Here is an 18,961-nt window from a genome sequence, read left to right on the forward strand (position 1 = left end):
AATATTTAAAGTATTCTGCATAAAAAAATCCCCGAGATGTTTATGCTGATGTTGTGGTTTATTAAACCACACCTAAAACAGACACACACTATTTATGTGGTATTTCTTATAAAACCAGCAGCTCAGATAACCTCAATAACAATGTGGGTGGGATCTTTCATTTTAAGAGTTATTATAACAATTACCTTAAAAGTATTTTATGTAGAGAAATTTATACCATAACAAAAAATAAACACATGTCTATTGTCAGTAGTGCCAGCGAAATAAAACACAGAAGTGGAATTATGCTTTAATTTCCCTGTTTTGTCACTGACCAATAGTAAACCAAATTGAGATTCAAGACGTTTCTCAAATGTCAACATACTTATTGCAACATCTATTCTTTTAGTGTTCTCTTCTGGCAAGCAATGCTACTTAAAAAAAACATCACGTTTTTCTCAAGCCAACTGTTAATTCATTAAAACTTTGTTTACTCAAACATTAACATAAATATTAAACATTAACATAAAAACCCAAGAATCCTTCCATACAAGGCCACATGGATTTAGGGTTTGTGCCAGTGGAACACAGAAGTGTTTGTGGGTGTAATTTAGTCATTCTTAATATGTCACCACTGGTCCAAGTTAACGTCTTATTGATACATGTAACAATAAGAACAGAAACTTAACTTTAATACAGAATACATATGTGGATCTGTAACATAACATTTCCAGAAGGTGGCGATGTCACTCAAACAATGACCTACAACTGATCAAGCTTGTTTGTGAGGGACAGTCACGGTAATATATCTTGAAAATATTCCTTTTGTTTATATATTTGCTTTCTGTAACGTTCAAGTTTATATGCAGTAGTATTATATGAAAGAAAGTGATTACAAGGAAAAACCGAACTTAAGATATGTAGAAAAAGAAAATCCCGAATATTCGAAACACTAGTGATGATAGGGTTAGTAAATAGTGTATGTTTTTACAAGAAAGAATTCAAAAATACATATTAGAGAATCTGATGCATACATTGATCAAAAAAGTATTTGAGTCACACAAAACGAACATTCAAAGAGTCCAAAGAGTTCATCACCAGCTCAACAAAGATGGCATCATTTAATAACATTACCAAGACATGAAATACATTCATTAATGCATTGCACATATTCATTTAAAAATTCATACAAATATAGAAGCACTACAAAATAACGTGTGTTGGTTAAACAAAATCGATACTATCTTTTGTATTTTCTTTTTCTTGCGAGTCTTTGGCTGTTCTTGGACGACTCTTGTTGTTGGAAATCAGAAAGTTGGTCTGTGTCTTCTGACTCAGGACCACCTTCTCCAAACAAGTTTGCAGGGCCACTGGGAAGGCATAAGGAGATAACATCATAATCCTGATATTGTCCTTTGATGTGTGTATTATGAGAATGTTTAAGCTAGTGGAGATAAATGTGAATTTGTATTTAAATGCGCAGTAGTGTATATGTATATATATATATATATATATATATAATACAAAAGCAGACCCCACAAAGATGAGTTAGTGTTTGCATCAAATGCCGTCCTGTTTTGTGATACAAAACAACTTTAGCTGAAGCTAAAGTAAAACGTTTCAATATAATGCTGCAGGTTGTATACAGGACCCAATATAACAAAGGTTGACAGTCGTAATACATTTCTATATGCAAGACACAGTTGCTCAAGATCAATATAATATCTTTTAGAGAAAGATATTAAAACTGTACCGGTTGCTCCTTGAAGAAACATCTGATGGTCCAGCTTCACTGACTGAAAAGTCCATTTATATGAAATCAATTGAAAACTCACTAGACAAAGATTATTAAAAAGACATTAAATACACCGTGTGTGAGGAGTATCACATACCGGCAGGTCTCTGTTCGGTTCGCTCGAGAGCAGAAAGAAGACCACCAGCCTGCAAGACAGAGACCAATGTCAAGTTGATATTACAGAGGAAAATAGAACAGCCTAAAAAAAACACAAATATAATTCAATACAATAGTGTCAGTCCACAAGCCTCAAACAGTATCAAATGCCAGTGAAAAGTTATATGTTTTAAAAGCAGTTAATGATGGAACCATTCTAATGTGGGCCGGCAAACGGTTCCACAATTTTGACCCCGCAACGGCAAAGGCTCTGTCCCCTCTGGTTTTTAACCGGAATCAAGGGACCAGAAGAAGATTCTGGATGAGTGATTGAAAGTAAATAAGGTGTTGCACAGGAAGCCAATGCAGAGATAATAAGATGGGGGTGACATGGTCAAATTTACTCTGTCCTTTAAGGAATTTTGCTGCGGCGTTCTAAAGCAATTGAAGACATGTAACAGATTTCTTGGAAATACCACAATATGGATGGCAGCCTCCAGAATTTTCTCAGACAGAAAAGGTTTAATATTGGCCAGCAAGTGTAACTGAAAATAGCTAGAACCTACCACAGCATTTATCGGTTTCTCAAATCTGAGTATGCTTTCGAGTAACACGCCCACATCTTTAACACAGGAGGTAGAGAAATCAGAAAGACCACACATACCAGTACTACAATTACCATTGGGACTAAAGATGATTAGCTCAGTTTTTCTTTTCCTTTAAGAGAACATTTAGGGAAAGCCAAGTTTTAACCTCCTCTAAACAGACAAAAAGAGACTTCAGAGCAGTATGGTAGGTCGTCTGCATAACAGTGGAATGAACCCAAATGCAGCATATACACTGAGAATAGAGCAGGTGCAAGAATGGATCCCTGAGGCACACCACAGTATAAGTGTGCTACAGATGAGGAGATGTCACCGAATCGGACACAAAAACGTTGATAGGTCAAGTATGACTGAAACCATTTAAGTACATTCCCTTGCAATCAGTATTGTAATCTGGACAAGAGAATATTATGATCAACTGTATAAAATGCAGAGGAAAGATCACCGAGTTACCAGAGTCTGTTGCTAAAAATATGTCATTAAGAACACGTTGCGGTGCAGATTCTGCACTGTGCATAGATTTAAAACCAGATTTAAATGTTCATAGATACCACTTTAACTGAGCTTTCTCTAGTACTAGCTTTCTCTAGTTCTTTAGAAATAAAAGGTGGAAATGGGACTGAAATTATTCAAACTGGACGCATCGAGTGAAGGTTTCTTGAGGAGAGGTGTAACTGTAGCCAATTTTAATTCTTCAGGCACAGTATCTGAGATAAGGCATTTATTTAGAAAGGATAACAGAGCAGGTCCAATTGAATTAAAGATTAGTTTAAAACAGTGAGGGGGAATAACATCACGTGGGCAACGAGAAGGTTTTATACAGTCAATTATGTTTTTAAGATCCAGAAGAGAGATAGAATCAAAATTGCACCAGGAGGCTGAAAAACAGAGGTTCGGGCAGCGCAGTGATAGATGGCTGGATCGGAGATTGCAATGTTGTCATCTTATCACCAAAAAACTTAAAGTCTACACATCCTGACACAGAGGGTTCAGTTATAATATTAACAGCGGTATTTAAGACAGAATTTAAAACAGAAAACATGTTGATACCTGATGAATATTGGAATCTGTCTTTTTCAAACACGACTCGACATGTGCCTGGTACTGCTGGGATGTAAACATCCCTTTACACACGAAACACTTCTCCATCTGTGGTGATCTGCTTTGAAAAGGGAAAGAATTTCACATTTTCATTTATGACATTAAAGCTGCATTCTGTACAATTTGCCTCTCTGTTGCCACCTTTGTTTGAAAACATAACAATGCAGGCCACTTTAAATATTTATCTTTAACCGTGCTGAAAAACAACTGACATTTTCTGCAAAATTCAACTACATCACCACTCGGGAATCATGATAAGGTAAGGAGGTTTTGACCACCGTCTATGTGCTGTACCTACTTCTCAGGTCTGTACTGAGTCTCCTCAGTTGGATCTCGTCTGGATCTTGTTCTTCTGACAACTAGAAGGAAGAACTAAAATTACACCAATGTTCTAGAACAAGGCAATGTGAGAAAGTAAAAAAAATTTTTTTCCAGAATAAAAACTATACACACAGAGTAGATGCAAATACTCAGAAGTCTCAGAATTCCAAAACAAAGGCGTAAAATGTGTAAATATGCAAATGGAAAAATTTCTACCCTGTAAGCATTCTGATACTCTGTCTACACTAGTATTTGAAACCCGAGTTCTTGTTTTCATAACATAAGCGTGACCATCGGGTTCTTGGTCACCTGACTAAGGCCCTTCTCCCTTGATCGCTCAGTTTGGCTGGGCAGCCAGCTCTAGGAAGAGTCCTGATGGTTCTAAACTTCTTCCATTTACAGATGATGGAGGCCACTGTGCTCATTGGGACCTTTAATGCTGCAGAAATCTTTCTGTAACCTTCCCCAGATCTGTGCCTCGATACAATCCTGTCTCGGAGGTGTATAGACAATTCCTTGGACTTCATGGCTTGGTTTGTGCTCCGACTTGAACTGTTAACTGTGGGACCTTCTATAGACAGGTGTGTGCCTTTCCAAATCATGTCCAATCAACTGTAATTTACCACAGGTGGACTCCAATCAAGTTGTAGAAACATCTCATGGAAGATCAGTGGAAGCAGCTCAATTTTGAGTGTCATGGCAAAGGCTGTGAATACCTATGTACATGTGTTTTTTTATTTTATTTGTAATAAATCTTCAAAGATTAACTTCTTTCACGTTGTCATTATGGGGTATTGTTTGTAACATTTTGAGGAAAATAATGAATTGAATCCATCTTGGAATAAGCCTGTAACATGACAAAATGTGGAAATAGAGAAGCGCTGTGAATACTTTCCATATGCACTGTATTGACAGCTGATAATGTTACCGGTACCTTGTGAGTTCAAGGCCGAATATGATCCAGAAAATGCATATGACCAAGCGGATTAAAAAACCTTACCGTAACAGATCGGTAAGGTTTAGGTAACTATTAGGCTTAACAATCAGCTAACTAGGACTGACAAAAAGCTTACGTTTGAATAGTCAGCTGCAAATTCTTTAATAATGAAAACGTACTTACAGGCTGTGAGTGAGAAGCGGGAGACTGTCCTTACAAAGCTGGATTGGTCCCACTTTGCACCACAGCCTTTGTGCACAACCAGGTGTTCAAAAATTTGGAGTTGTGCTGTTTTGGAACAGTGTAACCACCGATTTCTAATTGTGTCCTCAATCGGAAGACCCAACTAAGTAGTTTTTCATTTGCAATGAAACAATAGCATCTCTGCGACATGGCGGCAACAACAACACAACAGTGGGATTAGACACGCCTTCTTTCTTTGTGTATACATTTTGGGTATACAAACTAACATAGAAATGTGGGGAAATAAAACATCTCTTTTAGTTTGAGACTTTTTCATTTTTGCAATTTAACATGTCTAATATATGCATGAACAATTTGTAACACACCAAAGATACAGGAAAACACAAAATCAAGTCATATGATTCCATATGACACCAAGTGGAGAGGTGGATCAAGAGCCACTATGCAGCACAGACCTTGTGATTGTTCCTCCTGGTTCTGGTCTTCTGTCTCCCCATCACAGAAAGCAGCGTGCATCTCGATTCTGCTGAGGCAAAAGAGTTTGGAGCACATGGGACACTCCATCTGCTGAGTTTGAGAAGGTGCTGTGTCTGCTGACACACTCTCCTGCTCCATCACATCATCCTCTGCAGCAGGAGTACCTTCCTCCTCATCCACCTCCATCAACTCGCTCACAGCACGAGTCTTATCCTATAAATGAGTGAAGAAGGTCCATGTTTGAATTGACGTAAAAAATATTTTTTTGAAGCTTAAATTCAATCACTACTGAATTAATTTCTATTAATGCTGAATTGAAGGTCCGCTGTGTAATTTATTTTGGGATCTAGTGACAGAATGCAATATAATATACATCGTCTTTCACATCATCCATCAGCAAACAATTCTCAGCACCGCAGACCTCGGTACACACTATCCTGACTTCAAACATCGAAATTTCCTCTTTTAACCCACTGACTGACACCGAAGTCACCAGACTTTCAACTGCCACCCCACCACCTGTCCCATTTACCCATTCCCCTCCCATCTCTCTTCAGGCCATATCCAGCACACTCAAACCTGCACTCACACACATCATCAACATTTCCCTGCTTACCGGCACTTTTCCATCCACATTCAAACAGGCCCAGGTCACGCCCCTACTTAAGAAACCCACATTGGACCCGCTACTACTGACAGTTACAGACCTGTCTCTCTCCTCCCTTTTATTGTTAAAACTCTAGAAAGGGCAGTTTTCAACCAGGTTTCTTCATACCCGTCCCAGAACAAACTACTGGATGACAAGCAGTCTGGCTTCAAAACAAACCACTCCACTGAGACTGCACTGCTATCGGTCACAAAAGCACTGCGGCTCCAAAATCCAAATCCTCCGTCATGATTCTGCTAGACCTATCGGCAGCGTTTGACACAGTCAGTCACCAGATACTGCAAGCAACCCTGTCATCTTTAGGAACCTCAGGCTCCCCTCTGCAATCCTACCTTTCCTTCAAGGTATCATGGAAGGGCTCGCTATCCACTGCTTACCACATGATCACTGGGGTCCCTCGGGGATCGGTGCTTGGACCGCTGCTTTTTCCCCATCTAGATGACATCCTTAGGACCCATTATATGGGCACACGGCTTCTCGTGTCACCCAGACGATACCACAGTAGCAGCTCGCATAACAGCCTGCCTAGATGACATCTTAGCTTGGATGAAAGAGCATCGGACAAGACAGAACTACTCGTGTTTCAGGCACACCCCACGGTGCAACACGTTCTCACCATCCAACTTGGCAATTCCATAATCACTCCACGACTCTTCTTCCAACGCCAAAAAGGGCTCATGTGATACCCCTTGTCATCTCTCTCCACTGGCTACCAGTTGAAGCCTGTATAAGATTTAAGTCACTGATGCTTGCCTACAGGACTATCACTGGATCTGCACCGGCATACTTTCACACCCTCCTACACCCCATCAAGAACCCTGCGTTCAGCAAACGAGCGGCGCCTTGTAGTGCCTTCTCATTAGGGCATTAAATCGCTTTCTCGCTCATTCTCTTTCACAACTCCTTCCTGGTGGAACATTCTTCCTGACGCGGTCCGGTCAACCACATCTCTCAAAACCTTCAAAAAACTACTTAAAACCCCACTCTACAGAGTGGGTTTCGTAAATACGTTATCTCATTCAGCAAAGAAGCGAAAACATCTTAGTTCTGTGTCAGTCACCGTTGTGATCATGTCTAGAGCAGATAGTGAGGACGCTTACCTGTTCTGGACTGGCAGGACTGGTCATCATGAGCTCTGGTGTGTTGTTGTCAGTCAACTGCGTCTCTGTAACAACAAGTTTAACTGATTTCAATTCACAGCAATCTTATACTGTCAACTACTGAACTTCTTGTGTTTAATGATCATCTGCTAAATTAATATATGTTAACGTAATTTAATGCATGTTAATGCCACAATTCAAATTACTTCAGGATATCTCCATGTTTTATGCCTGTCAAGTGAAAACACAGATGATAACTCGTGTACCTGGACAAACGGTCTGTTCATCATCAAACTGGTCATGATTCTGTGTCTCCTCATCCTCAACCGCACGCTCTATTTGAGTGTTATCTGGTGCATGCCATTGATCATTTCTGTCAAAGGAGATTTACATCAGTTGAATGTCAATGTTTTTTGGCAAAGATTCAGATTTTTAATCTATATAATAATGAATTCTGCCAGGATGAAGTTAGATAAGATACATTTTTATTACCTCAAATGTGTCATTGCAGCTGTAGTCTTGTCCTGGTTTGGAAAAGGGCTTTTTTGCTGTTTATCAACAAAAATAATTCTTAACAATATTGTCTTTCCTATAACTTGTCTATAACATGGAGTTAAACAGTGCCACCTTGTGGTGGATGATGACATAACCACCCCTAAACCTAGTAAACAAAAAAATCTAAATTTTATGACAAAGTGCAAAAAGTAACAAAATGTAACAGGACGTCCAATAAAAAATATTCACTGAATGAATCTGAATTTGATGATTTGCACAAAGAACTGGACACATACCACGTCTTCCTCTTTAGCCTCTGGAGAAGACAGAACTACATAAGTTTCACTCTGTCCACCCTCAGCAGCTCCCTGGGAGCCTGTCTTGTCTTCCTCTCTCTCCTCCTGCACCTCAGATCTCTTATTCTCCTTTTCACTCTCCTCTTCGTTCTGCTCCTCATCCTCTGACAGCTGAGGAGGTCTGTAGCGCTTCAGTCTCCTCGGGCCAAAAGGCCTCTCAGATGCGGGAAGAACCTGAAAAAACATTGTGTACGATCTATAATAAAATGTATCATTGCAGATTTAAACATTTGATATAGAAAAAATTTAAATGCTGAAAAATAGTTGATAATAGTCGACTCATGTCTCACTATAAAATCAGTCTGATTGACAGCTGTCACTCACTGGCTGACTCCACTCGGCCTTATGCAGCAGGTCTCGCCGGGCCTCCTTCAGACTCTTCTCATACACCTCCAACTGACACATGATCACGCGCGTGTAGTCGTCCGGGTTTTGGCCCATGGGGCAGAAAGGCACTCCCCAGTAGTATGACACAGAGCAATGATCTCCTCTCTCCACTCCAGTATGAAGTGATTTTGAGTTTGAAGATTTGGATTTGAGGTCATTGGATGTTTCTGAGTCTTCCTGCAAGGCATGCTGGGATATCTGCGTGTGTTGCTGGGAAGGATCAAGAGTCGACGAAGAGACGCAGGGTTGGGTTTGAGCAACTATTTTTAAAGCTGTCTTGCCGTGTAAGACTGGGCTCGGAGGGAGAACCTGGAAATGATGACATGGATAATGTACTAACTTTGCTTACTGGGACAGACTACCATCTAGGCACCAATTGAGAGCACTATAATAAGTACACAAATCCTAACTCGCCCTGTAATTAATCCTACATACTTTGATCGGCATGTATGAAAGAGAGCAAAGCCTACCTCTTCACTGCCATCTTCTTCTTCATCATCATCGGTTAAGAGCACAACCATGAAACTAGAAAATCCTTCCCAAGAACGAGTGTTTTGAGTACTTTCTGAAGTTTAAAACATAATGAAAATGGTTCAATTTCAGAGTCCTCTTCAAATTTACAGGTATTATACAAGAGAACACTCAGACACCAGGGCTTTCACATTTTCATTCAACTTTGCTTTTAGTCCCAACTAAATATCTTAATGGCTTTACCTACAAAAAAATATGCATGTCTAACCCATCTAATGGGTGAAAACATTGACATTTGTATGGAACCATCGCACAGAGAACCCATTTACTCGACAGGCCCTGTCGGCAGGAACCAAACTCGCTCTGTGTGGTGCCAAATACTGCGGAACACTGCTCAGTCCTGCAGCAACAGAGGAACCACACCTGAATGATGAAGAAGCTGCTGTTCTCTAATGCTAGAGATCTGCTTTTCATGTCCAAGGGTCACATTACAGCAGTATCTTTAAATCAATAAACAACATACCAGCATCAGCGGCTGAGTTCTCATCCTGAGTGATCTGATCTTCCACCTGCTTTAGATCGGTAGTTTTCTATTGAAATAATCACAGAAGAGAGAAAGTCAAGCTCTTTAATGCTTAAAGCTTAAACACACCTGAATTAGACATCCAAGGTCTTGGGATTTGATTAAAAAGTGCAGATAGGGAAGTAAGTTAGGTTGGAACTATGAAATGAAACATTCAAGGACAGGACCGAGAAAACTTTTAGTTTAAAAGCAACATGAAGTTGACATTATATTTTCTTAAAGAGTAAATATTACAACGTCCTTAAAATTACATTTCATGCAGTGTGTAATGTTGCTGTGTGTGAAGCCGAAAGTGAATGAATAACAAAGTTATCGGCTTTCGATTGTCTTCCAGCTTTCGATTCTGCTGTACACTGAACCGAGAGCCGTTTCCTTCGGACACGTTCGATTGAGACCTGATGAGCTGGATAGTGACTGAGCATATGCGTGATTCACCGTGAGGCTACCGAACAGTGTGGACAACTGATGCTGTCCTAACGTAAATTTATATAATGACAAATAAATCCTATAGGATTATGCATGGATCATATAGTTTCTGTAAAACGCTGATGAAGATTAATTATGTATTTTATGTCTTTAAGACTTTAAAGTCTCTCTTTTCTTCAGTTCATCCCCTCATTTTCTATACTGTTCAGATCAGGGAAGACATATTGAACTGTGGACATGGGGCACTTTTTTTTATCCCCGTGTGCACCAAACCTATTTTATCTTATTTAATTTCATATGGCCAGTATGAAGTTCCAGTATGGCAGATTCATATGGTGGAGTTTGTTTTGGCATGAGAGCAGAAGATTTGTTTCTTGATCAGTGTCCCCAACAACTTGTGGTGATGGAGGTGCAGTTTTCCTTTATTTTAATTTTTTTCTGACAATAAAATTCAACTAATTTCTGCAATTTTCCATCTGTGCTCTTTGAAGAGTCTTTGGCAATTCAAAATATTATCTTTGCTGTGCATTAAGACAATATAGACACATATTTTTCAGGCTGACTTGCAACATCTCCAGTCCATTAAAACGTTTACATTATTGCCCTAATGTTGGAAAAGGGAATTTTTATTGTTTCAACCATTTCCTTTTAAAGCCACTTTCTATTTTGTGTAGCTCAACAATATTTTGTTGCAGATCAGAAATATATTCATTCCTTAGTTTTTCCCATTGTGATGAATGATTAAGGAGGTTTGGTCTTTGTGTTACTTTTCCTGTGAAACAAGAAGTCATGACTGGACAACATCATGTTTCCAGTCACCTGGGTGTGCTTTAAATATTACTGGGAATATACCTGGGAGATATTTCACTCATAAGAATGTCTGGGGTGCCAGTAATTGTGGCCAGGGTGTATTAGAGAAAAAAAGTATTTCACATTGTGATAATCCCCCAACTTCTAATAGTTTTACTTGAAACTATGAATGTTGGAATTTTGTAGATGTTTTTAAATAAAAGATCAAAACGAGAAACAATTCAGATTTATTTTTTCAGCCTTCTTTGCTCATATTTACCAAGGGTGCAAATAATAGTGGAGGTATGATGACTGAGATTCTAAGTGAAGATTTAAAAAACGACACCCATTCAAAGCGAAAATGTCCTACTTACACTTTTCACAGTGACATCCTCATCGGCATTTTCAGCTTCACATCTCTCTGCCGACCGTTGGGTTTTTCTGGAAGGTGAGGAGCATTCTTCCAGATCTGTGTTTTTCGGAGACAAACCTTTATCACCTTGATATGTTGGTAAATCCTCATCAGGAATCTGAGTCAAGGATTCATTCTCATCTGAAGCGTCATGTTTGTCCTCTAGGATATCAGTCCTTTCTCTTAAATCATTCTGAGTGAAGACGAGGCTCTTGGTAAGGGACAAGTCCTCCTGCGACGGAGATGCTTCAGCACCGACAATGCTGTCCTGTGTGCAAGGTTGCTCTCTCGAGCCTGTGCTGGCGTCGATGAGATCCTGACTTAGTTTCTCCACACACACCAATGCCTGGTGAATGAAGCTCCTGTCCTTCGGAAACCCGGGTGAGGGCTGGGCCGATGAGACAGGCTGGGGGAACTCATCCTTTTTGGAGTCTCTGATATTTGGCTCTATATCTGGCGTCGTATCATTGGAGAGTGCAAGAGGTCCACACACCGGAGCTGAACTCGATGAAGGAGAAGGGGTTGTCTGTGACAGATCAGGCATTTCGGGCAGCGGACTAGTGCTTTCCCTCTCCGGCCCATCAGCCGGAGCGACAGTACTCTCTTTTCCACTGTGTACCTGTGTTTGGTGGGGGTAGGACAGCTTTCGTCTCAAACGTGATATTACACTTGAAATGCTCTCCTGTGGTTGAGCTGATGAGCTGGATGCTTTAACACTGCCGTCCTGCAAAAATATGTACATGTATGACTCTGAAGTCTGCACTTAATGTACCGATTCATTTACATAAGGTCAATGTGACTGGTTGACATATTGGTAGACTACTATAACAAAACGAGAATAAATACAAACCCTATCAGAAGCATTAAGACTTTCCGCTATGGCTTTCTGGATGTCGTTGTCTTCCAGCTGTCGTCTCTGGGCAGCACTGCTTGCTTCTTGAGCGCTCAGTTTCATAGCCAGATCCAGCATCTCGTCTTCGGTCATCTCTGAAATCATCAACAGATGAAGGAAATTCGTACATGTAAATTAAGAATGAACACTTGTTAGGAAATTCAGAGGTGTGATACCTTGTAGTTGAGACTTGCATTCCCTCTGTCTCAACCGGACTGCCCTAGACGACCGACCCACGGAACATTCTTCCTCCTAAAAGATTGAAAACAAAAATCAGATCAATCGCCAAAATGCCCACGTGTCTTCAAAACCCTTGGACCATAATGCGAGTTTAATACGTTTAATAGAGCTTTTGTAAATATTGGAACTTGACACTGCCTGTCCCCAAACACTTACAAATAAGAACATCTCATTTGGTGTTTATTGTGCACTTAACACCGTTTAAAGGGGTCATATGGTGCGAATACGTAATTTTCTGTGTCTTAGTTGTATCATAAGTAGCCCATGCATGTATTAGACACGTGAAATTGCCCAAATTAAAGTATCAGATGAGACACAAACATGCACTGTATGTGGAAAACACACATTGCATTACAAATAAAGGACAATATTCGTTTTAGCCGCGTCATATGACCCCTTTAAATGAGGTCCCTCTATATTATGCTACGTTGTAAAGTACTTGCTATGAACTTTGTATGATTATGGCCATCCTGGATGTTTTTAGAAGAAGGGACAAGTTGCACCCCATTCATTCAGCTCCCACAAGACCGTGTCTCCCCGTATTTACACAATAGGAGGTTGTCAAATGCACACACGTGACCCTCACCGTACCTCTTCGTTGTCAGAGTCAGATATGACCAGTGTTTCCTCACTGTGCTCCACTCGACAGACTTTAGGTCTTCTTCCGCCGTCACCCGACGCGCGCTTCCGGCGGGGCATCCTGCGACCTCAACCACATTAATAACCCCACTTTAACGCACGCGAACACCCCCCCCGAGAATCCAGCTCTTCTGCTTGCTCAGAAAACGTGTTGCCGACCATGTTTACATCCGCGTACGGTGAGCGTTCGACCGAAACGAGCCGAGAGATTTCAGCAAGCCATTCGTCGTTGGGTTGTGATGTCACGTGACACGGCGTGACGTCAGCAGACCCAGAAAACGAGCGCGCGTAAGAAAGTTTATAATAAGGCGTTCGTTTGCGTCAAGTCTGGGGTAAAAGTGATTCGATTAGCTCTTTTGTATTATAACTACACATTTATTATAAGTATGCGAGTAGGCTTTCTTCATTGCATGCAAACATTACTTCAGAAAAAAAATCAAAGCGTGATGATGAGCCAAAACACCAGCTAATATAGTTTAGACGGCTTGGTGTCATTAAAACAACAGCCTACATAACGTTAAGTTCTACGTTCATCCAGTTGCTTAGTCGATGCGTTGACGTGCATATAAATATAAGTGTGTGAAGCGCGCAGGTTAACTTAGAATAAAACATCAAACATGAAAAAGCTCGTGCGGCGCATGTCTTCTCTGCGCATGCGCGACCCGTCTATCGCAAACATGGCGCAGCAAGAGGCGAATGGAGATATTTCATATTTACCTACAGGAGCGGCCGAGGGTAAGACACAGAGGTCTCCTGCGCAGAATCAATCGCTGCATGTCCATTGCGGCACATATCAGTTAAAATAGGGTGCTTGAATTGGGAACACGTGCTTCCTGAGATTTTTAAAGCGAGTGGAAGCATGGTAGCATAGCTGAAGCTTCTGCTGATCTCAGGACTGCAGCTCTGGTTTTCGAGAGAGATCAGACAGCGTATTCAAGGTCGATGTAAGACCGATGATGACCGATACCGGCATCCGGATGCAAAGTCGGGTTTTTAGTCGTAAATGCTGTTTTAGGGTTGTGTTGAGTGTTGCACACGTTAGATTTTAAGTTAAAAGCATTTTCGACTCCGTGCGTGAGAGACGTTTAGTAGAAACATGTGTCGCGTTGTTTGGTCAGTAAATGTACGTTTTTGTTGTTTACTTGTCTTTCAGTGAACCAAATGATACAAGAAAACAGCGACTTGTTTTCTGACTCTCAGTGTAAAGTATGTAGCGCTGTCTTAATCTCTGAATCCCAGAAACTTGCACACTACCAGGTAAGATTGTGATACACGTGGAGAGTGTTTATATGATTGCATCACTTCCTTTATTGTACAGTACTTTTGAGTGCTCCACAAACACGTACATGTGAATAGGGGAGGTGTCGTTTTTAAAAGCAATATTACGTTTACATTGACCGTCTGATTTCTATTCGCAATGTATTATGATACAAATAAATTTCGGTTTCGAATGTGATCATTTCAAATTCGCACCACTTACTTGTGTGTTGCCCTCCCCAATATGGCGGCGCCATTGGCGTAAGGTATAGCATTCAATGTCGCTTTTGTGTTGGTTTCTGGTTATGTTCAGAATTGTACAGTATATTCTTTTGCAGTATGCATACTGTGTGGTGTATATTAATCTGTGTGCTGCCTTCACGTGCTCTCGGATTTGTCGGAAATATGAGTTTCTGAGGTATAAATTGCACACCATTATGGGAATTATATGATACCCGAGTTCCTGAGATGGGCGGGCCTTACACAATCAACAAAGCCGATTGGAGAAGGATTTCTGTGACACACATGATTTATTCGTGTTCAACAACTTCATTGTCTTGTAGTTGTATTAGTACATATTTTCATATATGAATAACCATTTGAAGCATGTTTTATACACTGCGAAAGTAGCATGTTTCACCAATAATCCAGAATAGTCATCAAGCTGACTAGTAAAACTGTACAGTATGTTGTACGGTTGAAAACTATTACCATATAACATTCTCCCAAGACACACACAAGCTTAAAATCTGGCATCCTCCGCTCTTTCCAACAACAAATCACCTGATCACAACCAACTCCGAATCATGACATCAGAAGAGAGAATAATGCGAAGGCAACAGCTGCATTACCCGAAAGTAACTTCAGGATTTAGTAACAGTAAAGCATATCTGCCAACATTAAAAGAGCACCTTAACATAAATTATTTCCCGGTTTGAAGTGGGAATTATCGAATTTCTGAACGCACGTGAAGGCAGCATTTTGAACTAGTTATGTTACGTAGATAATAACATGCTTGACTCAATAATTTCTGCGAGCGTTTATATGAAAAAGGTCCAGACTGTTATAAGTTACATGGAATAAAACCGATATAAAACATATCTGCTAGCTTCTGACTTCTTTTATGTGATGAATTTTTTTTTAGAGCAAAAAACATGCAAGCAAAGTACGCAGATACATGAGCATACACGGCGATGAGGAGCCCTTCGCAAAACGGTTCAAGTCTTCAGATGATGCTGTAAGTCATGGCCAGATGTGATGGAGTGTAACACGTATGATGGCCCATATTAATGTCCAGTGGAATGTTTTGCAGAGTGAGGTTGATGAAGCAGACAAAAACAAAGCCTGTCATGTGTGCAACATGACGTTCTCCTCTCCAGTGGTAGCACAGTCACATTACCAGGGCAAAGTTCACTCCAAGAATCTTCGCTTAAAAATCTTTGGTCCACAGACTACAGGTATGCTTGCTCGTGTTGTGTTATTTGGTGCTTTAATAAAAATTCAACCCTGTAATGTCTTGGCAACCCTGTCTGCCAAATGAATAAATGTAATGACAAATACTAAATGCTTAATAATGCTTTGTTTAAATTTAATATTTTGCATCTGACTAGCAAAGAGAAAGCATGATCCGAACCATTTCAGGCCCTTTTTTGGGGTCTTGTTCATGTAATTCTCTGACGCTTTAATGTGAGCTGACATGCTGTGTCATCTCCCAGCGTTACCTCAGCCCAAAACACAAGTGAAGAAGGACGAAGAGTCACCTGAGCAGGGGCCAGCGGAGCAGGACCCCAACCGCTTCTGTACTATCTGTCAAGCCTCCTTTAACAATCCGCTCATGGCTCAGCAGCACTATGTCGGCAAGAAACATAAAAAACGTCTGACCAAACAGAAGCTTATGGAGACCTATGGGGCGTCCTCTACACCAGGTGAGGGCACGGAAGGGGTCACACCAATCAGAGACCCGTGTGGGATAGTTCACCCAAAAAGAAGAGTTCTGTCATCAGTTATTCACCTTGATGTGATTCAACACCTGTTTATGACTCTTCCTTCTGGGGAACACAAAAGAAGATATTTGGAGAAATGTTTTAGTGGTTTTGTGTGTGCATACAGTGGAAATCAATGGGGTCAGTGTTGTTTGGTTTACAACATTTTTCCAAACATCTTCTTATGTGTTATACAGAAGAAGGACATTTCATACATGCTTTGACAGACAAGGGTGAAAACATGATAAAAGCTCATTTTTGGGTGAACTATCCCTGTGGTAATCTTATATAGTTGCATTTTTCATCTCTGAATTGACTTGTTTTTATTAGCCTCCACACTAAAGGGCTACCCGTGCACAGTGTGCAATATTGAACTGAACTCGGTGGAGCAGTACCAGGCTCACATCAGCGGCTCTAAACACAAGAACAAGTGGGTATCTCATTCGCAGGCTATTTCACTGCGTTTTGAGTCACTTTTGAGTTAATCAAAAGTGAGTCCATTTGTGACTGATGATGAAATGTTAGCATTATAACGCATTGCTTTGTTTTGACAGTGTCAGACTTAAGAAAGGGGGGAATGCTTTTGTCAGCCCCACTGAAAGCTTCCAGTCCGATTACCAGTATACATCAAGTCATGATGCATCAGAAGCCTCGGGCGAGTGGGACAACTTCAGCCAGGGCTGTGTGTGAAGACATGCCTTCAGATATCACTGCCCTCTGCTCATTTGTCACAAGTTTCCTCCGTTTGACACTGTCTCGTGTCTGTACGATGTGCATCTACTAATGCCAGCTTTTCAGCGCATCACTTTCTGGTCACTGTATCGTGAGGGACCACAACAGACTTTCACAGCAGATTGATTTTCTCTCTGTCCAGAACTAAAATTAACACAGTTGAACTTAAAACATGCTGCTTTGTCCCATATGATGAGTGTGTTTTAGTATTACTTATTTGTTAAACTTGCAAAAAATCGATTTATAGATGCAAGCCTTGAAGTCAGTTTCGGGAAATATTTATCCCTGGTTTTTATTTCACAGTTCCTTCTTTAAAGATTCTTTATTTCTTAATCTTATGTTCTATGATATTTGTTTAAAAGCAGTTTAAAAGTCATTGCTTTGTGTTTTGAGCGGAATGTAGTTTCCTTGCATTTCACATTGCTCTGTATGAGTAAATTAATAAGTATAGCACCTATAGTGTAACTTCATACGCTTAGAGATTTAAGCTAAACTAAATGGTGCTTTGGTGCAAACATCATTTTGTTGCACAAAACTTTGAATTTGTCCTAGCGATAAAAGTCGTCAAATGATAGAAAGTTATAGCCAGGTTATAAAAGTGATATTTATATCATTTCTGTTTACGCGCAAACGCAAGGTTCAGTTCTCATGATGTTTATTCTTGCCATATATTCTAATGTGTAACTGCTATGCCAGTAACATTGAGTTATGCGCTGTATAAACCCAGTCCAAAGTAGAGTTTGAAAAGCTTATGTCTGTTATGTCTATTGGCTTATGTTCTTTTTGCAATGTACATTGCAGAATGTTCTTAGTGGTAAAAGACTGACGGTATTAAGACAAACTTTGTGATGTCAATGTCATCCATATTATTCGCCTGCACATTAGGTTTCTGTTAAAACGCGTGTTTATTAGGACCTATGAGTTGTTAAAAGGTTACTGTAATAGTTTGTTATGAATGTGAGAGATGACATTTATGTTTTTCTATATTCTTAAAGGGCCTAGTTTTTTTACTGTATTATGTCAATATTATGTTGAGCTAATTAATACAAACTTACCAGAAAAGCTACACAATAGCTTGGCATTGGAATGCACAGTGTTGCTTGGCAATCTGAGATGTTTTGCAACAGATATTCTTGCAATGTTTAAGGCTTTAAGCAGCATAAATGCAATTACATGCTGGATAAGGACTTTAAACATCACGTGTTGGTAGCATATTTGTCTTTCGGTTGTATTGGTTCATTTTTTCAACATACAGTGTGAACGTAAAGAGATGCACCTTACGTTTCATTCAGTAAAATATTTTGAAAGAAAACGAAAATGGTTTTGTTGTGTTTCAATACGTTTCTCAGGATGCCTGGGAATGTCTAATTTTAATGTGTAATGTACACAAGACAAAAAACAAAAGCAATATTTGCTCACCGAGCGTTAACACTTGGCAGTCTCTGAATGCTGGTCTGTTGAAATTTGTGTACATGTGTTTGGCTGTGGTGGACGATTTTGCAATGACCTGTTTTAGCAATTAAATGGGGTCCACACGCTTAAAGATAAATGTGCTTAAAAGAGTTATGCCATAGAAGATCACATTCATCTTAGAAGTTTCTTATGCAACCATACAACCCCTATTGGTACAGTTAGTTGTGAAATAATTGTGGATAGTTGGACCGCATTATCACATTCTGAACATCCGTGTTCAAAGTAAAGTGAAGTCATGTTCTAAACAAATCTGGAACATGCAACTCCATTAACCACTTTCTATTAAAGGGATACTTCACCCAAAAATCACAATTCTGTCATCATTTAATTTACTGGCTTCAGTTTGTTCCAAATCTGTATACGTTTCTTTATTCTGATGTTATAAACATTCTAACAAATATCTTTCTCTGTGTTCATCAGAACAAAGACATTTATACAGATTTGGAACGACTGGAAGGTGAGTAAATGCTGACAGAATTTTCATTTTTGGGGGAAGTATCCAAATGTAAAAGTCTGTTTAGATCTTGTCCTCTAGATGGAGTACT

General features: G+C 39.9%; 2 protein-coding genes across 7 annotated transcripts; one reads left to right on the forward strand and one right to left on the reverse strand.

Annotated features, from left to right (window-relative positions):
* Positions 1–1,064: 1,064 nt before the first annotated feature.
* uimc1 (ubiquitin interaction motif containing 1) lies at positions 1,065–14,252 on the reverse strand. 5 transcript variants are annotated; one of them, XM_079486978.1, is made up of 18 exons: positions 13,690–14,252; positions 12,925–13,033; positions 12,270–12,345; positions 12,052–12,188; positions 11,164–11,925; positions 9,515–9,581; positions 8,991–9,085; positions 8,458–8,829; positions 8,074–8,307; positions 7,775–7,830; positions 7,549–7,655; positions 7,283–7,347; positions 5,494–5,728; positions 3,875–3,935; positions 3,526–3,634; positions 1,872–1,920; positions 1,733–1,775; positions 1,065–1,349 (listed from the first exon to the last, which is right to left on the reverse strand). In XM_079486978.1, exons 1-18 carry the CDS (start codon positions 13,752–13,754, stop codon positions 1,220–1,222), a joined length of 2,772 nt encoding a protein of 923 aa, XP_079343104.1. In that variant the 5' UTR covers positions 13,755–14,252; the 3' UTR covers positions 1,065–1,219. The 5 variants fall into 5 exon arrangements, with proteins under 5 accessions (XP_079343104.1, XP_079343103.1, XP_079343107.1 ...); XM_079486977.1 differs by having other exon boundaries at positions 3,526–3,637; XM_079486981.1 differs by lacking the exon at positions 12,925–13,033 and having other exon boundaries at positions 13,690–13,887.
* Positions 13,302–18,717, forward strand: znf346 (zinc finger protein 346). 2 transcript variants are annotated; one of them, XM_079486982.1, is made up of 7 exons: positions 13,302–13,707; positions 14,126–14,229; positions 15,374–15,466; positions 15,542–15,686; positions 15,945–16,154; positions 16,542–16,641; positions 16,766–18,717. In XM_079486982.1, the coding sequence occupies exons 1-7, from the start codon at positions 13,590–13,592 to the stop codon at positions 16,899–16,901; spliced, it is 906 nt and encodes a 301-aa protein (XP_079343108.1). In that variant the 5' UTR covers positions 13,302–13,589; the 3' UTR covers positions 16,902–18,717. The 2 variants fall into 2 exon arrangements, with proteins under 2 accessions (XP_079343108.1, XP_079343109.1); XM_079486983.1 differs by having other exon boundaries at positions 13,706–13,916; positions 16,766–18,247.
* Positions 18,718–18,961: the final 244 nt, after the last annotated feature.

This window comes from Barbatula barbatula, assembly GCF_947034865.1.
Source record: "Barbatula barbatula genome assembly, chromosome: 22".
Taxonomy (NCBI): domain Eukaryota; kingdom Metazoa; phylum Chordata; class Actinopteri; order Cypriniformes; family Nemacheilidae; genus Barbatula; species Barbatula barbatula.